The sequence below is a fragment of the Ruditapes philippinarum genome, unplaced genomic scaffold, assembly GCF_026571515.1.
Source record: "Ruditapes philippinarum isolate M1 unplaced genomic scaffold, ASM2657151v2 ctg1327_1_1_1_1, whole genome shotgun sequence".
Classification (NCBI taxonomy): Eukaryota; Metazoa; Mollusca; class Bivalvia; order Venerida; family Veneridae; genus Ruditapes; species Ruditapes philippinarum.
This window is the reverse complement of record NW_026851703.1, coordinates 102,669-124,718: the sequence shown is the minus strand read 5'-3', so window position 1 is coordinate 124,718 and position 22,050 is coordinate 102,669. Positions and strand designations below refer to the sequence as shown.

The 22,050-nt window shown below is 31.9% G+C and overlaps 1 protein-coding gene across 1 annotated transcript in view; it reads right to left on the bottom strand.

Moving 5' to 3' along the window:
- LOC132737608 (uncharacterized) overlaps positions 1–22,050 on the bottom strand; it is a 35,345-nt gene that overhangs the window by 7,162 nt on the left and 6,133 nt on the right. Inside the window, exons 9-34 of the mRNA XM_060724941.1 lie at positions 21,593–21,793; positions 19,853–20,130; positions 18,848–19,004; positions 18,308–18,523; positions 17,875–18,040; positions 17,195–17,460; positions 16,297–16,497; positions 15,562–15,706; positions 15,363–15,394; positions 14,957–15,098; positions 14,202–14,425; positions 12,442–12,609; positions 12,027–12,210; positions 11,482–11,596; positions 10,491–10,621; positions 9,676–9,893; positions 8,561–8,666; positions 8,300–8,416; positions 7,731–7,866; positions 6,761–6,941; positions 6,167–6,440; positions 5,748–5,934; positions 5,275–5,501; positions 4,745–4,974; positions 4,271–4,424; positions 3,824–4,002 (exon numbers count right to left, since the gene is read on the bottom strand). Of these exons, the coding sequence (XP_060580924.1) occupies positions 3,824–4,002; positions 4,271–4,424; positions 4,745–4,974; positions 5,275–5,501; positions 5,748–5,934; positions 6,167–6,440; positions 6,761–6,941; positions 7,731–7,866; positions 8,300–8,416; positions 8,561–8,666; positions 9,676–9,893; positions 10,491–10,621; positions 11,482–11,596; positions 12,027–12,210; positions 12,442–12,609; positions 14,202–14,425; positions 14,957–15,098; positions 15,363–15,394; positions 15,562–15,706; positions 16,297–16,497; positions 17,195–17,460; positions 17,875–18,040; positions 18,308–18,523; positions 18,848–19,004; positions 19,853–20,130; positions 21,593–21,793 (4,635 nt within the window). The remainder of the gene's footprint in view (positions 1–3,823; positions 4,003–4,270; positions 4,425–4,744; positions 4,975–5,274; positions 5,502–5,747; positions 5,935–6,166; positions 6,441–6,760; positions 6,942–7,730; positions 7,867–8,299; positions 8,417–8,560; positions 8,667–9,675; positions 9,894–10,490; positions 10,622–11,481; positions 11,597–12,026; positions 12,211–12,441; positions 12,610–14,201; positions 14,426–14,956; positions 15,099–15,362; positions 15,395–15,561; positions 15,707–16,296; positions 16,498–17,194; positions 17,461–17,874; positions 18,041–18,307; positions 18,524–18,847; positions 19,005–19,852; positions 20,131–21,592; positions 21,794–22,050) is intronic.

Genomic DNA, 22,050 nt, shown 5'->3' with positions numbered 1-22,050 from the left:
ATTTTGTCGCATCACAACGACAAAACCGGTGTTAAATAGCCGATATACACCTCTCCGGCCGATGTTATTTCGATTCTAACACGATAAAATAAGGAAAATCACTAATGTTATTTTTCAAGCGTATATAACTTCCGGTGCCGATTTTCGTATAACGCTGTTCGATTTTCGCACCCTACTGTTGCGAAGATATAGAAATTGTCAAACAAAAGAAATAATAAGAAAAACAAGAGGGCCATGATGGCCCTAGATCGCTCACCTGACTTATCAAACTCATCCAAACAATTACATAGACAAGCATTCTGACCAAGTCTCATGACAGGAGAGCCAAAAATGTGACCACTACAGTGTTAACAAGGATTATCCATATTTGAGCAGTGCGACCTAGTTTTTTACCCAGGTGACACATATTCAAACTTGACCTAGAAATCATCAAAACAAACTTTCAGACCAGTTTCACGGATACTTGGATCAAAACAGTAGCAACTAGAGTGTTAACAAGATTTTTCTATTTTAAGCTCCGGTGACCTAGTTTCACATGCGATTTCGAACTCATCCAAGCAATTACCTAGACAAGCATCCTGACCAAGTTTGATGATAATTGAGTCGAAAATGTGACCACTAGAATGTTAACAAGGTTTTTCCATATTTGGGCGGTGTGACCTAGTTTTTCATCCAAGATGACCCATGTTCGATCTTGACTTAGAAATCATAAAAACAAACTTTCAGACCAATTAACAGAATATTTGGATCACAACAGTAGCCACTAGAGTGTTTTTCTATTTTTAGCTCCTGTGACCTAGTTTTTCATCCGAGATGTCCCATGTTCGATTTATTCCCAGCAATGACCTAGACAAGTTTCCTAACCAAGTTTGATGACAATTGAGTCAAAATTGTGACCACTAGAGTGTTAACAAGATTTTTCTATTTTTAGCTCCTGTGACCTAGTTTTTCATCCGAGATAACCCATGTTCGAATTCATCCGAGCTATCACCTAGACAAGCATCTCGACCAAGTCTGATGATGATTGATGCAAAAATGTGACCGCTAGAGTGTTAACAAGGTTTTTCTATTTTTACCTCCGGTGACCTACTTTTTCATCCGAGATGACCCATGTTCGAACTCATCCGAGCTATCAACTAGATAAGCATCCTGACCAAGTTTGATGATGATTGATGCAAAAATGTGACCGCTAGAGTGTTAACAAGATTTTTTATTTTTAGCTCAGGTGACCTACTTTTTCATCCGAGATGACCCATGTTCGAACTCATCCGAGCTATCACCTAGACAAGCATCTTGACCAAGTTTGATGATGATTGATGCAAAAATGTGACCGCTAGAGTGTTAACAAGGTTTTTCTATTTTTAGCTCCGGTGACCTACTTTTTCATCCGAGATGACCCATGTTCGACCTCATCCGAGCTATCAACTAGATAAGCATCCTGACCAAGTTTGATGATGATTGATGCAAAAATGTGACCGCTAGAGTGTTAACAAGGTTTTTCTATTTTTAGCTCCGGTGACCTACTTTTTCATCCGAGATAACCCATGTTCGACCTCATTCGAGCTATTAACTAGATAAGCATCCTGACCAAGTTTGATGATGATTGATGCAAAAATGTGACCGCTAGAGTGTTAACAATGTTTTTCTATTTTTAGCTCCGGTGACCTACTTTTTCATCCGAGATGACCCATGTTCGAACTCATCCGAGCTTTCACCTAGACAAACATCCTGACCAAGTTTGATGATGATTGAGGCAAAAATGTGACCTCTAGAGTGTTAACAAGGTTTTTCTATTTTTAGCTCTTGTGACCTAGTTTCTCATCCGAGATGACCCATGTTCGAACTCATTCAAGCTATCAACTAGTTAAGCACCCTGACCAAGTTTGATGATGATTGATGCAAAAATGTGACCGCTAGAGTGTTAACAATGTTTTTTTCTATTTTTAGCTCCGGTGACCTACTTTTTCATCCGAGATGACCCATGTTCGAACTCATTCAAGCTATCAACTAGATAAGCATCCTGACCAAGTTTGATGATGATTGAGCCAAAAATGCGACCGCTAGAGTGTTAACAACTAAATGTGAACGGACGACGGACGGACGACGGACGGACGACGGACAATCATCGATCCTAAAAGCTCACACTGAGCATGCTCAGGTGAGCTAAAAAAACGTTATTTTATCAAGTTTTCAACAATAAAAACTTACGTCGTATTGTGTTTACATCAGTGCCCCATTTATCATTCTTGTATGTATGAAATAACGTCAGGTATTTTAAAAATGGGTATTTTATCCTCTATAAATAGTGTATTTAACCCACTTAAATTTTTGGCCCCTGTTATCTTGAAAAAAAGGTAAATCCTTAAAAAACTTATGTGTACTAAAGGATGGCGTCATTACGCTGCTTACGGATTGGCGCCGTTTTGTCAAAATATTTATTAACTGATATGGATCTAATATGTGGCGTTAGTGTATGTGAGATATTATTTCGGTATTGTATGAAAAGGAAACATTATACGAACTGAAAACATAAATAAAAATTCTTTTTATTGTTGCTTTAAAATGCTTTGTAAACTATACACTCGAGGGTGAAAACATAACTGCGCATATACAAGTAGTCCCTACTCGGTGTTTATTGGCAGTTTAACACCAGTTTTTTTCCTTCTTTGTCTATAGTGACAAAATCACGTGAGTGTTAGAATAAAAAATACAAGTTCTGCTTGATTGAGTCTTTTCATTAGAGATCATGAAAAAGTGCAACATATCTCACGCCCCCTCCCTCGCACCAACTGACGCAAATTTCAATAACAACACAAATATTGCCGGAATATAGGACTGCTCCCACATGACATAACAATATCACTATACTTTGATGAAGCTTTAATAAACAAAGATAATCATACTCTTATAACTAAAACATATAGCTTGTACATTCTATAGAGGGTAAATTAAGAGTGTTTCTGCATAAATATGGGGACGCATGTCAAGTCTATTCCCAAAGAACAAAATTTCTTTGATACAATTGTCTATCAGATATTAAAATAAACACGAAAAATGCATTAGCGCTATTTTGGCATTTCTGTTTAACTCTAATGTTTTCGTGTATCATCTTGTTTTCTTTCTCGAAAACTAGTTTTCGTCGTCATGATTTTCACATATTAGTTCAATATCATTAGACATTTATGGTTTGATAATGAAATTAAGGGGCTCTCTTTGTTTTAAAGGGACTCCACTGAAGGTCTAAAGATCTAAAAAAACATAACATTTGAATTTTTCTTACATAAATGAGCTGGGCACTTTAAAACAGTAATATATGCAAAGATAATTATGAAATATAATTTGAAATAAATTGAAAATATATTTTAATTGCTTTTCTTAGCCTAATTTTGAGTGAAAAGCGTTTAAAACGTTTTTCAGTTTGGGTCAGTTTTTTTTTTACAATTTGAATAATTATTCTGGGAAAAACGGTGTGCCCGAATGATCTGAAATTTTGCACAAAGATTAGTGGTCTAAACCTACATCAAATGGTACAATCATCTGGAAAAATATTTTCAGTCCCATCATGTCAAAAAACCCTGTGTAGTCCCTTTAAACCCTGTGTATTGCATAATTGTATCCGGTAATTCATTCTTTTCTACATAAATGTATACCTGCGTGGGCAAAAAACTAATAATTAATTCAATCACTTGACAATACATTAAGATTGCATGTTTCTTTCAAGTAATAAGTCCTGGTATTGTTTAAGCTATTTTATATGGACGTTTTTTAATGATAATTCAAAACTTATAATTCTGAATTTACAATTTTAAGTTTTTGCAGGTACCTGATTTAGATCGCTGCCCATATATTGGCTACCGATATTTACACTGTAAGTGTTGATGTTGGAATGCATATCTTCAAAACCAAGCCAAGCAAGATTGACATATATCGAAGTCCATATCATCCAACCTTCTGGTTGCCGGGATAAAGCTGCAGCATGGTCAGTGTTGATTGCAAATGTTCCTAATAATATAGTATTAATATAATATCGTCACTTTAACTAGAACACGTTAAAAAGTATATTTGAGTTTTGATTACAAATGCCCCTTTGTTGAACATACTCGTTTTTTATGGCAATTTATTTCCTTTAAAAGTTTCATATAAAAGTAATTTCCTCAATCATTTTTGACAGTATCTTATATGTGGTGTATCAAATTTCTGACTCAAATAACTGTACGATAAAAACTTCAGTCAAAACTATTGGTATAGAGAAGTATTCTGGGAGATATACCTGTTGTTGGCGGGGAACTGTCGACTAAAATGCTTTCTATTATTGATTCTGTGCAAAGCTTAGCTCCATTGCACGATATAAGTTTAATATCATAATAGCTTCCGTCATGAAAGTCCAATCCTGTAAATGTATAATCCCTGACTATGCCCTCGATCTGTAAAAATATTTGTTATACAAAAAGTTTGAATTCACATCAAAACAAAAGAAAGCAGATCTGACGAGAAACAACTATTTCTATGTAATTACTACCAATGTTGTAACATAGGTTGTCAAAGTCACATAAACAAAATCCTGAACATTTCTTTGAAAAAATATTCAAAATCAACTTAAGTAGTCAAAGTCTTCGAATACTCCACATTGACTGACCAGTGAACATACTATAGTGTGAGTAAAAAAATAACTTTTAAGTAATTAGCCTAACACTATTTCAATGTAAAATAATTCACTTATTTGACAAATGAATATTTTACTCACTCTAGTTGATGATAGATTAAAATCGCCTCCAATATGCGACGAAATAGATAGATATTGTTTTTCTATAAATGACTCGCTATCTTCTACGTTCCAATGAACTTTTAAAGTTGTTCTTAAGACTGTTGTTCCGTCCTTTATTGTTCCTATCGGTGACATTGATATGTTAGCAGTAAAAACCGGTGGTGTGTCATCAATAATTAATCCATTTGATGACGCTTCTACAAACTTTCCTGAAAAAAAGGTATATAATAATTATGTGTGGAATTCAATATTTGCTGCGCTCCCGTTGCAATAATGTTCAACAAAATATTAAGTAAAAATTGGTATTATATAACTTAATATTCAAAGATAATGTAATTAATTTGATTATATACATGCACACCGTATTACAATGCAAATCAAGCGCAAATAAGATCTAATGGCAAATATTGATATAGTTTGCAAAAATGCTGATCAAACTATGAATGTTATTGAAATTCAGTTAATCACTTGTAAGAAAAGAAGTGATTTCGTTGTGTTAAATATTGCACCTGCGAGGTTATATGCACGGACAGTGCAGTAGATCCGAGTTCCATTTGATGGCAGATATATGCTGTACTCAGAATGAAGATTAAATATGAATGCCAACTCGTGTTTATGGACTTCAGTGGCAGTCAGAATATTGTCACCACCTTTTACAGTTCCTACTCGCCATACGTAATGAGATATTCCAGATTGAGGATCTGTAAAGCCATACCATTTACACCCTATGTAGTTTCTGTTAAAGGAATATAATGGCAAAGCAATTGAGAAGAAATGAATATAACATGTTAATGATAAAAAATTAAAGTCATAGGTCATCATAATTATGAGCATGTATTTATACATTGAAAATAAAAAAGGAAAGAAACCGATACAATCTAAATTAAGTTAGACATATCTTAAATGCAGACCTGCAGAAAAGGAATTATGTTCTAGATTAAATATTGATCTAAAGTTACATATACTAGCAAAGTACATGTACCTTGACGATTGGTACTGTATGTCATAATCGAGGAGTCCATCATTTACAATCCCCTTTACTGGTGGAGTTGAATCAACAATAAATCCGTCAGATGATGCATCCGAGCATAGCTTCGCTGTGTTGCATGCAGTCACAGTCACAAAATAATGGAATCCTTCTGATAACTGCAGAAAAGTGAACCCAATATCTGAAACAAATGTGAATATAACATAAAGTCGTCAAAGCTTTTGTATTAAATATGATCTTGCATAAACAAAAACAAGTAAATGAGTATTATATTTCCTGAATAACTTTCTTTTTAATTCTGCACTTTTGAATATTCATCATGCATGCTTTGGCTCAATTACATGAGACTGTAGGAGAGTTAATAAAATAGAGAAAATCAGAGACTTTTAAACTAACTCATTGTTGTGATATACCTGTTCTTATTCCAATTGGCTGCTTAACTAAAACATCTTCACAATGTTTACAAGATCCTATGTTCACAAAATACTCTTCTAATGTGGTATGAGGGTCATGGAAACCTTTCCAGCTGGCATGTAATGTTGCATTATTGCTTATATAATCTACATCAACATTTTGTCCTGTAAGCGATAGGGGACCATCATAAACCGTTCCTTGAATAGGTGGTGTTGAATCGACAACGAACGCCCAGGACGAGAATGACGTAAAAAGGCCAGCTTTGTTATTAGCCTTACATACAAAAAAGCAAGTAAATCGTAATTACAATTTTATTTTGTAAGAATGGCTACAATCATATCAAAAATGATATAATTCTAATACATTTCCTTTTGAAGTAGATAGTTAAGCCTATAATTTAACTTGTTAAAATAATAGACAATGAAGAACTGATCATCATGATGAGCACATGTTAATTGAATTTTATGAGATTGTTGAGTGAAGTGATTTGCATAATTACTAGGAATGTTAAAAGTAACATTTTTTTATTTACCTTCAGCTTATACAGAATTTATTTAAATACGATTTGTAGGATAGACTTTCGAGCCATTTACCTTTACAGTAACAAAATATGCATGACCCTCTTTCAGTGATATATTTTCGTTCTCAGGTGTACTGGCACAATCTTCTTCTGTATCAAAAAATGGGAAAATATCATCATAGCCTGTGTGCGTTCCTACTGCCCAACTATAATGTGATATTCCACTTTCTAAATCCATGAACACATCTTTCCAGCTAAATAAATGTATACCGTTACAGAGTTATATTTTATGTTTTAAAAGAATAAGAAAGCATGGCTTCACGAGTCACAATTCGAGACGGGTATATTTACCTGAATGTGGTTTCAAATTAATAGCTTGAATCATTTTCCAAAACCAATTTCCTTCTCGGGACTCGTGTAGTTTGAATCGAAATAACTTAAAATGTATTTAAGAAATTTATGTTCAAATTGGGATTATTCATGAAAAAACTTTATCTTTAACATAAGTACAGATTCAGATGTAAATCAAAAACTGGCCAAGTATAAACAATCAAAACCGAACCTTGAAGTTTTACCATAAATTTGTGTATTCTATTAATCGCGCGTAAATTAGATCTATTAATACAAACAGAATTAAAGATTTTCTAGCAAAACATTTAGCTGATTATTGCAGCAGTAGGCCGAGCGATGATATTTTACGCAACCGCTACACGTTTTATTTAGAAATACCATTATATATCAATTTAGGTATTTAAGAATGATTATTACAACGTTACAAACAAAAAATATTGCTTTAATTTTCTGTTAACGTATTAACGTTGTATAAGTGTAGCATATTTCAATTGCTTTTTTATTTTGTGTTATTAAAATTCGTCAAACTTGGAAATTTACTTAAAAAAACAGTGAAGTACCGCTAATTTCTACAACACATATGTGCGATATATCAAATATGCAATTCATTTTACCAAGTGTCAGCCTTTTATGCATAATGCTACGGTATTGTCAAACAAACATACATGTGTACTTTGTCTATATATACTAACCAGGCCTCAACAAAGTCTGTGCTCGTAATATGCCTTGAAGGCAAGGTTATAGATGCCTTCGTTATTTGTGGAGGTGTTGTATCAACCTTTATACCCTCTGATATGGAACTTGAAAACAGTCCGGTAAAATCATAGGCTATAGGTGTAAAAGAAAACACAACACTCAATGTAAACGTATGCAATGTGTTATTTAAATTATTAAAAATTTAAGAATGCAACAAATTGTGAGATAACCATTAGTAGATATGTTCGCAAAATGAAACACTATTTATTACATGCTTTTCGGTGGTTTATAGAAATATATCAGTGATATAAAACTGGTAATTAAAAATATAAAGCTGCGCCACTCGTGAAATATACCTTTTGGTGCTCACTCGGTGAAATATATTCCGATCTTACACTGAACTAAACAAATATCATCCATATCGTACATAGCAAATAATGAGGGACACACAGTAATGCAAGTATAATAATAAAAGCAGTTTTTGCTCAAAAGTTTGTACAGGTGCTGAATAGCAGACACAATCATATACATTTGTTTATATAAAGGAAGGAAAATAAGTTGTCACCCTTAACAGTTGCATAATACGTATGCCCGTTCTGGAGTCTAACATTGTGGAAAGTGTAATGATTCGTCAGCCCAATTTCTGTAAACTGTTGAACATCAACACCTCCGGGACTTGAACCTGAAAATTGTAAATAATTTTAAGTTCTCCAGTTTATAAACTTGTTGCAGAACTAAAGTTGAAAGCTACATTTGGAAAAGTAACTAAACGAAGCAGCTTTAGAAAAGATTATCATAAAATATGTACAAATACATAAACTGTTACCTAAAGCTACTTCATAGTGTGTTATTCCGCTCACATGTGCTGCAAACCCTTCCTCTTCCACATCAGTAAACGAATTCCAATTAACTGATATTTCAGATGTAGAGGTCTACGTGAAAGAAAAGGACATACAGAAACAAAAACCATGATTTTTCAAAGATAATCCTTGCACAGCGATATACATGTTAATAACATACGTGTAACAAAATGCATTCTCATAAAAAGGATATGTCATATTTACTTACTATGATGTAAAAGAGTAATTTAAAAAAATATAGCATAAGTACTGCTATACATTTATTTGCTATAAATGTTGAATTCCGTTGACGTGTCGAGTACAAACATAAGAAACTATTTTTAATAAATCCCGATGTTTTTGTGTACCGGTAGAGTCCGGATTATATACATATACATATCGCCATGTGCAATGATATACCAGTGGCACGTGGCACATGTTATAGCACGATATTTGAGAATTAACTGCATATTGACACAATTGTTTTACAATTATATTTAACTTAAAAGTAAACTTCAAGAACGATCGCTATGATCGAATGATACAGTTAAATAATTTGCGGTCACTTTTAATCGGATAGTCTATATTTAATGCATATACCACATGCACTAATAAGATCAGATTGAAACAATATTACGCTTTCCAGAGTGTGATCCGGTATGACGCTGCTCACGTTACATCTATTATGCTTTGGTTGTATTTTTGTAGTTTAGATTCGACAAGGTATATTATAAAATCGTTATGCTAGGAACCTTTGATATTTTACTAAATACATTTGTCTAGGACGGTCCACACTTGGCGATACCGGGTCTGGTGAGTTGTTAGTTATCCTTCTTAAATCCGCTTGAGTCAAATGAAAGTTCCAGATAATGAATAAGTGATATTTTTATAATTATACCTCTTTGTTCTGCTCAACTAAATAATACATGGACGAAAAGTTATTTCAACATAAACAACCTCTTTAGGTGTTTAAACAGGTGTAAGAAAACAAACCACTAAAAACCTGTTGATTAACATTGAATATAGGATACAAAAGTGAGCAAATTAGAATATAGAAATAAATAAATTTCCATTCGGCTTGTAAAATAAACACTAAACATACTTGATACAAGTGTTCTTTATCATTTCCAATCCAAATGTCTGCGGGTATTGGCGGTGTAAGATCAACAGTCACGCCATTACTACACTCGTTAAGTTCATCCAATTCTTGATCCCAGAACTCGTAGTGAATAGTTGTTCCATTTGCATGAATACATATTATGTACCGATACCCATGTACCAGAGTATCAGCTCCAAAATTGACATTGACATAGTCTTGTTCTGAAATTTCAATTACTAACCAAATTGATTAAATACGAATAACAGAAACGTAACTGTGATCCATTATGATGTAATTTGTATCCATATATATTTAGCCCAACTTTGACCTAAAATTCAAATACTAACATTTTTGTTGAAAATGTGTTTTTGAATCAGCTATCTATGATCATAATTATATATAGATGTATAAAACCAAAGGAAAACTGAAAATTATATAATAGAATTTTATTCTCACCTTGCGTGATCTATTATATGGTGACAGACTTAGTTTAAGCAAACATAATTTGGGAATCACTGAGGCTTTGAATATACCTTTTTTTAGAAATTTGCGTTGGTTTAATAAACGAAGAAAAAAATATACAAAATTCTCTTTACCAATATAAGGGTTCAGTAGCCCCTTTCTTTTCGCTTAAAATATTTTTGTCATTAAATTTGATGATCAGGCAAAGAAGTTTGAATTATTTCAGTTTGTTCAGTTATCAGTCTGCTTTGTCTTTATATAACTAAAGCATATACATTTATTTGACAGCTGTCAGTGTAATGAATTTAAGAAATGTGTATTTTGTTGCGAAATTGTTAAAAAAAAATGATACACACCTGTAGTGCCACATTTTATTGCATCAGGATGAGAACAGGGTTCTTTCAAGTCAAGAGTGTCCGTACTTTTGTAAAACACTGTTGGGTCATTTACCTTTACTAACAGAACAGCCCAATAATATTTAGTATACCTACAAAAGAAAGATAATATGTTTTGTCATATATCTTATCGAGCCTGTGTATTTTTCTTTTCGAAAATAATATGACATGAATCGGCCATGGGGAACACTTTACATTGGAGAACATCTAAAATTACTAACTTAACGATAGTCAATTGAAAACATGTTAAATATGCCTAAATGTTAAAAAATATACAGTTATAATATAACTATTTGATATAATGCAACCCTAAATTCAAAAATAATTTATGAAAATAGGTGTCTTAAAAATATATAAACTGGTTGGTATTAACAAATTAAAATATTGTTTTTCCGCAAATTTTATGATATTTCGTTTCTATAGACCTTTTTATAACGCGGCAAGCACACTTACATGAAAAGGGTAAATTTAATTCTACTGCTTGTATATTTGCCTGACGGTCAATGCGCATGCGCAATATGCTACTCTTCCATTTCTAAGCAAAATATCGCATTTTAAAATGTTCTATAAGAACGTTAATACTTATATAATATCTGCACCTTTCATAAACATAGACATTTCACTGTTAAAACGCGACAATAAAGAAAACAGAATTATTTCAAAATTAATGTAAAGGTTTTTAGGCAAGATTGGTGACAACTAACAGGAGGTTTGATGGTTTTGAACTTAAATCTAAAAATTGTTCACTACACAAGTATTAAAATATCGTCTCATTCTAAAAGGCAGCAATTAAGCAAATTAAGCAAAGGAAATAACTATTTAGATAATAAGACATGATAAACAATATCATAGCTTTTAAAATGAAACTAATCCTTATAATATTAAACAATGAAAAAGATAAAATATCTATATGAGATATATTAAAAGACAAAATACCCTTTGAAAAACAAACCTTAAGGTTGGCCAGACGGCTGACAGTATATTAGTGTAAGGTGTGTAATCCTCGTCTGGGGTTTCCCAAATACTATTTTCTTCAAGGTAAATGTCCTTTCCAATATGAGCTTTCTCTATAGGAAACATAGATAATGAAATCTCACAGAGACATTATCTATTTGATTTGTTTTTAAAATTACAGGGCTTAAATTTACGGGTTACTTTAATAAAAGTTTTTTTTCCTTATGTATTTGTTCATATGAATCATAATTAAAGAAAAACAAAAGAGCGTGTTCTGTGGGCAATATTTGTCAATGTAGCATTTATGTATTAATAATGTTTTGTGCAATTGGTGACATTTGTAAAGCACCCAATGCAAACATGAGTGTTGTAACGAAAACGTTTGTAAACAAAATTATTAATATAAAACTTTGAAAAAATGTTTTTAAACGTAAACAAATGTAAATGTAAGAATGAGAAAATAATGTCGATGAATAGATATAAAGTGATCAAGGAAATGTTTTATATATCTCTAGACAATACTTAATGTGTTACAACAAGTACCAGTTGATAGAGGGTCACCGACAGCATCAATAACTATACTAGGGCGAATTTGTTGCACATCCTGGCAGTCTTTGATTGGAGACGAAACAGTTGACGAAAGACCCACTTTCGTGTAACCTCTTATTATCAAAAGCCAACATCTCGTAAACGCAATTTCACCATTTAAATTGATGGTAAAGTTAAGCTGCAGGAAAGTAAAAAAAACAGAAGTGATAATGTTTGAGTATACTCAAGTTAAAGACAAACTAGATTTAGAAACTTATTCAATGTAAAACCTAAATCGCTTTCTTATATACATATATTTATTTGTTAGATGTTGACAAATAAAAATGCTTATGTAAACGGAGTAATCATAAAACTATTTAACGATCCTATTTCAGTTGAATTACCATTTTTTCTATAATTATATATTTACAATTGTATCCGATGTTTCTTCTGTTGTTACAATGCGTGTCCATTTTGTCAAAAGACGACCTAATTCAGCCTCATCAGCAAATGCCCATTCATAATGATTCATCGCTTGGTACGATTCAGATACATCTAACAGGTCTGAATCCTTGAACCGGTCTAAGGATACTTGGATCTTAAATGATTATAAAAGTAAGTTCAAGTTGTATCAGAATATGATCATTGTCATTATGATCGTATACCCAAGAAATTGATTTTCAGTATGAATGCCTAAACAGTAATGTGGTATATTTTCAAAAGATTCGTTTTAAAACAGTCTACATTTTAATGTGGCCGTTGCCGCCATTTATTCAGAATTGTTTTTGTATTTTGTAAATCATTTTTAAACAATCTCATTAAAATCAGATCATCGTTTTCGCTCCGTTACTCTTCGAGCGTGGGGTAGTGTACCGACAGTTAGGATATGATTTTAATGCGATTGATTTTTAAACAACAGCACATTAAATAAAATCAACATGGGGAGACGTCACAAGTATGTTCTCTTTGAGAAGATGTCTTTTGATTTGAGATCGCGAACATTTCTAAATTTTATTTTTTTACGTGTTTCAAATTCTAAAGGAATGACTACGATATTATTGATGGACAGCGTACATGCAATATCAAGCATGTGTTCGAACGTTTTGTTGTTGTTGTTGTTTTGTCTCCAAAATGTATTTTCCCGACATATAAAGAAAGACCAAATTTATATGAAGCTCGAAGTATCTCTGGAGTACCTTCCATGAAAAAGGGTTATGTTATTATATCACAACGCTGCTTTGTTGCACTATTTTCCCGGACATGCTGTGGTCAAGCAATAACACACTCGCTTCAGATGTAAAAGAACTGATATAGGAGACCTTATTACTTATGAATTGATAACAGATGAATACGGCTATATATGCTAAAAGCATGCCCGTGTTTCAAAAATTGAACAAATCTTAATGTCTGATAGTTAAATGCAAACTAATCGACTTGTTGTCGGCGAGTGAAGATCCAGCAGATATTGAATCACTCTGGAGCAGAACTTCATACAATTGGGTTGTTTAACCGTTTTGGGAGCGGCAAGCATTATAACTGTAATATACAGTACATATTATATTGTCCAAGCTATAAAAAAACAAATGCAATTGGTAAATTGTGTTGACATTGACTTAAGAATTTTGTTGAAATTTAGAATACTTAAGTGTTTCAATATTATATATACGTTTAAGTACATCTCAGATGTATATTAATCACTTCTCCCAAAATCCGTATGACGCTAGTTTACATACTTTATCAGGCACTTCAAAAACTTGAAAAAGATTGTAAATGATGACGTTTCTATCACTTGAAACATTATTGAATATCGACATTACGAAAATGAATAGACAACCATAAGTTCATTCATAAATGAGCATAATTTTTATAAGATAACACATATCTTCACCTAACAGTTATATATGGAGACCTAGTAAATAAATTCAGCAAGTGTGAAAATAACTGTTACGTATGCGAGAGCTTAAAATTTTGAAAAATACTTGCTTTAAATTACATTTTGAAAATATAGAAAGGGGAATGATAATTTAGAAACATCATTCAGTACATTTTATAAAGCTTACAAAATAAAAAAAAATATTTATCTATTATCTATTCAAGTTATTGCATTATGTTCAAAATTAATTTACGTTATAAAAAAAATTGCAAGGGCGGCGACATTGATGCTTTGCATCAATATAATCATGCATTCACCTGGTTTAAGTCTGCTGAATGCGTCACTGACAAAGATTCGGTTACTGGAGGATTTGGCACTACAAAGACCCCATCACTGTGCACGGGTTTAAAACAATGCTGTCTGGCACAAAATTGTAAAGATATTCTATACTTTCTTCCTGGGGATAGGAATACACCACTTATTTCAAGATGCGTTGCATTTGATCGTAAGTGCTGATACTCTGTTAGCTTCTTCCAAACATCTGAATGAAATGAAAATGTTTTAATAATATTTTATGATAATATTTTTGTATTGATATTTGAGTATGAAATAATGCAAACATTCTGCTCACTTGGCAAAATATTCTATTATCCTACTTAGAACTCCAATTAGCAAACATGCATCTTCAAGTTGAATATAATACCACTGAATAATGTTAGTTGCAAAATAATTGTATGAATACTACATCAGGTTATGTATTCATTCATACATTTTATTTTTTTCTTGTGTTAAGTAAGTGTTCCCCTCTCGGAAACGTCATTAAGATTTTGAAAATACATTATATAAAATCTATATTTTATCTATAACTTATCTATATCAATGGATATGATATCAAAAGTTAAGTAATAGTCTATTATTCTTCTGCGTTGATTATACATTGTTGCAACAATGTGTTGAAACCATAACCGATTACTTCAGTTTGTACCAAATTGGACGCGATATATTTTCAATTAGATATACAAGGATTCTTATCATTAGTTCAATTATTAATATTGTAAAGGATAGAACTAACCAGCGACCGGAGCTCTTTCTTCTATTGACCAATTTATGTCTTTCAGATAATGCCTCTTTTCTGTAGGAATCGTCCAGTGGGCTTGAAGTACATTTGTAGACGCTTGGAATTCAAGATCGTTTTGACAGACTAAACGTTTATCCTGTAAGAAAGGTTTTTTAAAAGTTAAATGAAGGAGCGTTTAATGAAATTTTCAAAATTCGTTTTTGATATAAGAAATATTGTTATTAAAATTTAAAGCCTTGTTAAGTTCATAGGGCATAACCAACAAAGAGCACAACTTAGATTTCGTTTACATACAATAAAAGATGTTTTATTACTGAAATGAGCATAATGTTATACTGTGATGACCATTTGTGTAGAAATTTTTACATATTGAAGTTTTGTGTATTTATAATTTATTTACCTCATCATGGTGTGACAGTGTCAGGTTCAGATCTGAAATTAAAAATGTACGTACATGCGAAAGGAGATAAAAATTTGAAATATGTGATTTTATGGTATAGTAAATGAATCTTGTTTCAACCATTAAGTAAATGAGAAAGTAGTTAATAATATAAAGACATCAATTATATGTGATTATTACATAATTTACTTTTACCAACCTCCACTTAAAGGCTTATAACATGGCAAACCATCAAAAACTTGTATCCCTGAGATGGTATCCCCTTCAATTACAACAGTAACACCATCAGAGGCAGCTGTGGAATTTCCAACTTCGGTTTCTGCTATGACCGTTTGGTAATATGTCTGGAAAATACAATGTTAATTTGATAAAAAGATAAAAGAATCTATCTACAGGCTAACAAAAATACATTATTAATACATTATCGTACATTTATAAAGCAAAGTAATATTTTTCATTTCATTTCTTGCATTTAAACAATATCTTGAACAATAAAAATCATTAAAACACTTTTTAAACAATATGGACTCTATCTAGATATGTTTATTAGTTTTATAATTTTTCTACTGACTTGGCGCAATGGGAAGAGAATCTGATAAATAATCCAGGGGTTATTGGTTCAATCATCGGGCTAGGGGTCATTTCTCCATGCCATTGGTCTCGGGTATCATATTTATTTATCTATATCGCTCACCCCTGATTCAGAGATCATATCGGATAACTGTTACATCCAGAAAGTCTGGCTGGGTGTAGCGACAGCCAAGATATGACCAGAATATATGTATTTAAATCGGCGTTAAAGCGAGATAAACAATCAAACATAGATCAATCCATAAAGATATCAATAAATTAAACCATAGCATAAACATAACCAAACCGAAAAGAAAAACGACATTTTACTATTCAAATGATCAACACTATTAAGAAAATTTACCTCATACTCTGTTAAATCTAGACCAGAAATTGTATACTGATCAATTGAAGTGGTTTGTTCACATTTGATGAAGTCAGTACTGAAAGCATTTGAAATGCAGACAGTAAATCTAATGTCTTCATGCGGATGTTTAAAGCCAGACCATCGTGCTGTAACCTTCGATGTACTTGTTTGGAAATCTATGTCATCTATGTCAACAAACTAAAATAAAAGAAAACAAATAAGGTTAGTTTGTATCAACTTTAATATAGTTATTGATTTTAAAAATCTCAAGTAGGTATATTATGGGGGGAAAAGATTTCAATTAATCTTTCTAATAAGCACGTGGAATATTACATAATGTTATATTCCCGTGACATAAATTTTCGCGTTTTAACAAGGGTAAGAGGTTTGACATATTCAATAATATTTACATGCCCGTTTTCAAAAATTCCAGAGAAAAAACAATTGTGCGAAAATTTGTTAAAATAAGTTTTAGAGGGCATTGCTAGCCATAAATTGCAATAATTTAGATTTATTTAAACTTAAATAGGTGCCTACCAATAGTTCAGCAAGAAACGTATACACTAATTGTTGGCTAACAATGTTTTCAATTTCTTAATATACAATAAAAATGTATATATATATATATATATCCTTTTCAAATACTATTTCGGAGCCGTTATATAAGAATATTTTTCGAAGCCTTGTTGTTCAGGTTGGTGTCTTCGACCCGCGTTGCTGTAGGCTCAAGTTTTACCAAAAAATGTTATTCCATCATATAGACATCCCATCTTGCTATCATAAATGTTTCATTATGGGTATGTTCAGTTGATAATGTTATTTATTCTGTATACCATTCAGAAATATTTATTCTGTATACCATTCAGAAATAATCATGAAATTAAAATTCAACTACCTTTGCACCAGTGTCATCAACGTCTTTAACAATCCCTTTAGATGGTAATTGACTGTAGTGTCTGTATTTTGAAGAGGAAGCGGTGACAAAGTGACCTGCCGTATCCTTAACTTTAATAGTTACATAGTAATCTTGATTATCATGTAAGTTCCATCGAAATGTTTGTGTTGAGAATGCCGTACACGAAGGATTATCTACTTGAATACAACTTCCACCGAAAGATAAGATGCTAAATGGGTGTACATCTTGTGTGCCTTTCGAAGTGCCTAAAATGATAAAAAAAACTTAATTTAGTGAGTAAAACAGATAAAAAAAGTAATTCAATGCATTCGTTTATTAATTTGACTTCTTTTATTTACTTATTATTTTGATAACAACAGCAGTTACAACTAGACTAAAATAGTTGAATTATGTTAAAGTTGCAGTGCCCAAAGGAAGGTGGTCCGTCGTCAGACTCAGTCGATAATATTCTGTGACATTTTTATGATGCAATGTACTTAACCAATTTAAAAGGTTTGCAGTTCAATTTATTTCAATAATATAACATCAAAAAACTTGTTTGTTTATCTTTTTTTCTTAAAATGGATACTTACGCTAAAACAGAAATATTGTACCAAATTTATCAATATTCTTATATCTTATCTTATTGTTTACATTTTGAAAAAATAAATTATATTCACCTATTGCAGCTTCGTACGTTAAAGAATGTGGATCACCATGATCAGTAAACGCGCCGACATCCCACCTTGCTATTAGAAATGTTTCATTATTGGTATGTTCAGTTGATAATGTTATTTCTCCTTTAAATTCAGGTTTTGATGAATCATATGCTAATGGACCGATAACCTGAATATACAAATATCCGAGCCTTTCATAAACGCGATAAACTTCTGAAAATCTCGGCAAAATTTCTGACAAATGTCTTGTTAATCTTGATATAATTTTTATTTGTCTAAGATGACCAGGACATAGAAGCAAAGAAGCGGCTATCATTCTCCATTCTCCTAAAGTTCATCAAACAAACAAAAAGTATATATTAAGGTATGCATTTATTATATTATTCCAATTTAATGAACTGTCATTTGAATCGTATCATACTGAAAATTTCATTACCTTAATGTCAGTAACTGACGATTGAGTTATAGACTTGATTAACAGATAGAAAATTTCACCATCAAAAATATCTGGATGAAATAATCGCATATGCTGATGTTGATGAGAAGTTGTAAAACCCATTATATCTGGTATCTCAGAATGTTCAGATGCTATTCCAACTTCATAATCATGCAGACCACCGGGTCCAGTTGTTACATTCCAAGATATATCGACCTGTAATTTGAAGTGTATAACATGTATAGAATCCTTACTGGTTTAGCACTTACATTAATTTATGATGTACCGCCATCAAGCATTAACTGCTAGTATCCATGAACATGCTTAATCAAATCATACCGGTAATTTGTTTTCCATGTGGCCATGTTGAATGACCATGAATGCTTCTCTTTTTACAATTTGATAACTTTACAATCGTTATGAATTGATAAAAAAAATTGAAGAACATAATGTTTGCATTGGTTAATTATTAATGAAAGTAGCATCATAATTTAGATACTTTGCTGGGACATAATACTGAATAATATTATGTAAACTTACAACATAGTCTGATGATATGAATGAGATTATATCTGACTGAGGGCCATAAAGATCATTACAGTTGTCATTTAGCTTAACTGTGCTTCTCGTACCATTTTGTTGTAGTTTATGGGGGAAAAGCTGTAAGTCCATATCCGATAGTGCTTTTGATCGATCTCTGGAAAATAAGTTTTTACATTCATAACATACATAACGTTGTGTGTATAACTTTATTTTCAAAAGAAAAGTAAAGGCATTTTCTTTTTCTTTTTTACAAATTTTACAAATGTAAATATAAAATGCTCAAGAATTGACATTTTTATACATTCAAATGTTTGCAACCAGTTATTGAGATCCAAAATTCTACAATAACATTTAATTAACATTTAATTGTTACATAAAAGACTGGAACACGTAAAATTTGCGAAATAGAGTAAAGAAATATACCCTTAATTAAATTGAAAATTGATTTTTTGTGCAATTCTAAGCATGAATATAATTTAAATCAGTTTTGTGCGATTTGAATTATAACGTTTAAAACGATCTTCATTTTAAGTCATTGCAAAATTAAAATGATTATTCTGGAAACACTGAGTAAGGAAATCAGACCTTTATCAAATGGTACACAAATGTCGGAAAAATATGTCCAGTCAAGTTATGTCTCAAAACACAAACCTCAGTGTTGTCAGTTCCTTTTAAAATACTTTCATAAAAAACGAGTATTTCGGAATGATGTCAAAAACTAGTCGAGTTAACAAAGTCCACCAGTGAACGTATAAATCTTACTTGACGTTTTATGAGATAAAACGATTTCGTTGTAAATTAATATGTTTTAAATACCTTAATTTATACAATGTATCAACGTGTCATTTATATGAAACACACTATGCCAATTATGACAGTTATTTTCTTCTAACAGTGAATAGAATGTTAGACTATGGCATAAAATATCGATGTTAACATATCAGATGCTGTAATGTCTGCAAACGCAAACTCTTTTTGTAATACAAATATATACAATATCACCTGCAAATTTCAGGGGGATTTTCAACTTGTACCAGTTCCCTGTTTCTGTACAGAATGTATACTGTCTCATCTGTCACACTCTTTACAAGCCCTTCAGTTGTAACAGCATTTTGAATAACAACGTCCGATACAACTGCTGGAGTGTCGTCTATTGTCACGCCATCGGAACAAACTGGTTTACTATGGTCAAGAGCATGGTTATAAGCCATAACTGTCAGGTAATATTTTCCAGGCTTATCTACTGTAAACTCCGCAACAGTATCATACGTCCAACTTGCCTAACGTAATAAAAAAGGAAGAAATAGACAATGATTGAATATTGTGTAGGAAATATATTATATTAACTATCTTTACTGTTACTATGACAAGCAGAATATTTATTAAAAAAAACTAGGGCACAAGAGATGTTGCACTGTTCAGAATCTTTCTTCAACATATTTAGTTAAATCGAGTCTGCAAGTTGTTTCGCGGGTACCGTTGTTGTTGCTCTCTATTTACCCATTTTTAAAGCCACTGACCTCCAGATGGTAAAATGAAAGAAATGAAATAAAATTCCAAGTAAATGGTAAATACTGATCTAGTTAGGTTTATTATATAAATTCATCATTACTGACACCTTAATTCAAGAAAGAATGTTGTCAAAAGCGTTGATATATCGGGTTTTCTTTTCCATCATCTATTACGTTACTAACGCAGTAGCCAATATTAAAAAGAGAAGATAATTCAATTAACGCGGTTACGTGTCACAACAGTGATCCAGAAAAATCCCGGTATCTGTTATGCCCGGAATCGTTTATCAACTTTCGTCATTCATAGGCCCCTATCATATTTCAAGCTAAAGGTTAAATCGATAAATTGGTCATCATATATATGAAATAATTAATCGATTATAATTTTTAGTGTCCCGGATTCCGTGCGTTTCAGAGCACAGGTCGCGAAAGCACGTGTACGAGCACGTGGTACTAGAAAAAAACCCGGATGAAAGAATTCCGTCGTATAATAAAAGAAGGTATTTCCCGTTGATGGAAAAGCGAACTGTTTTATTATAGAGCAATAATGTTAAAATATGAACATTTTGATGTGTCATTTCGATTTTTTTCACCTATATAATGTTTTTGAGGGGGGATTTTGAAATATTAGCAAGACGGCAGTTTTTCTGCTATCTTCTTGAGGTCAGCTGCTTTAAGGTTTGTTGATCTTACTCTTTAAGTTACTGACAGGCTACAAAGCTACTTATTTTAACATCAAATGACGGAGGGTATGAATAATATAATTCATGATTCCTCTCAAAATAAGGACAACATTTTAATAAGTTTAATAAGAAAAAAAAAGAAATGCACCGCTCACGTTATTTACATAATTCAAAATGCGTTACAGGTTTAGCTATTTAAACCAATTGTTTGCGTTTTAAACAATATTCAGTTACTGAGTAACTATTTTTATTTTCATTTCAAAATACAAAGTACATTTTCTCTTAATTGTATTCATGCCCTTTGTTTATAACGTATGAGGATAACACAAAGTGTAACAGCTATGAGTTGCTTAAAACTATTATATCATTAATTTTTATAAAATAAAGTAAAGTGTAGATTTTGCAATTAACGTATAGTAGACCCAATATACAATTTTTATTTTCATTTAGATATGTAGTTTAAATATGTGGCAGTGCATACCTGTTTATAGCTGATAGTTTCATAGGCTGATAAACTTTATACTTCTGTTTTCAATAAAAAAACTTACGTTTTGATGAATGTCCAACTCGTTTTCGTTTAAACATCTTTCATTAAAGCCATATGTATACAACCAGACACCACTTTCCTTATCAAAAAAGTGATCCCAGTATCCATTAAGACGAAGTGTTTGCTGAAAATCGAGCTCTGGATACCCCGGCAAACCATCATTTGTAATTCCCTCATGAGGTGGTGAAGTATCAATAGTGATCTTAAAACGCCAAAACAGTATGACTTTGTAAAATCATTTATATGGGACAGTTTTTAACGTATTAGTTGGTTTTCACTTAATACATTCAATTTGATACATACATTTGTATCTATCTATCAATAGACGTATGACAGTTGAATATATATTAGAAATTAATTATATTAGCATTTAAAAAGAAACAATATAAAAAATTTCTGACTGATTTGTATACACTACAACAAACTTTTCTAGTTAACATTCCTATAAATTTCATAAGA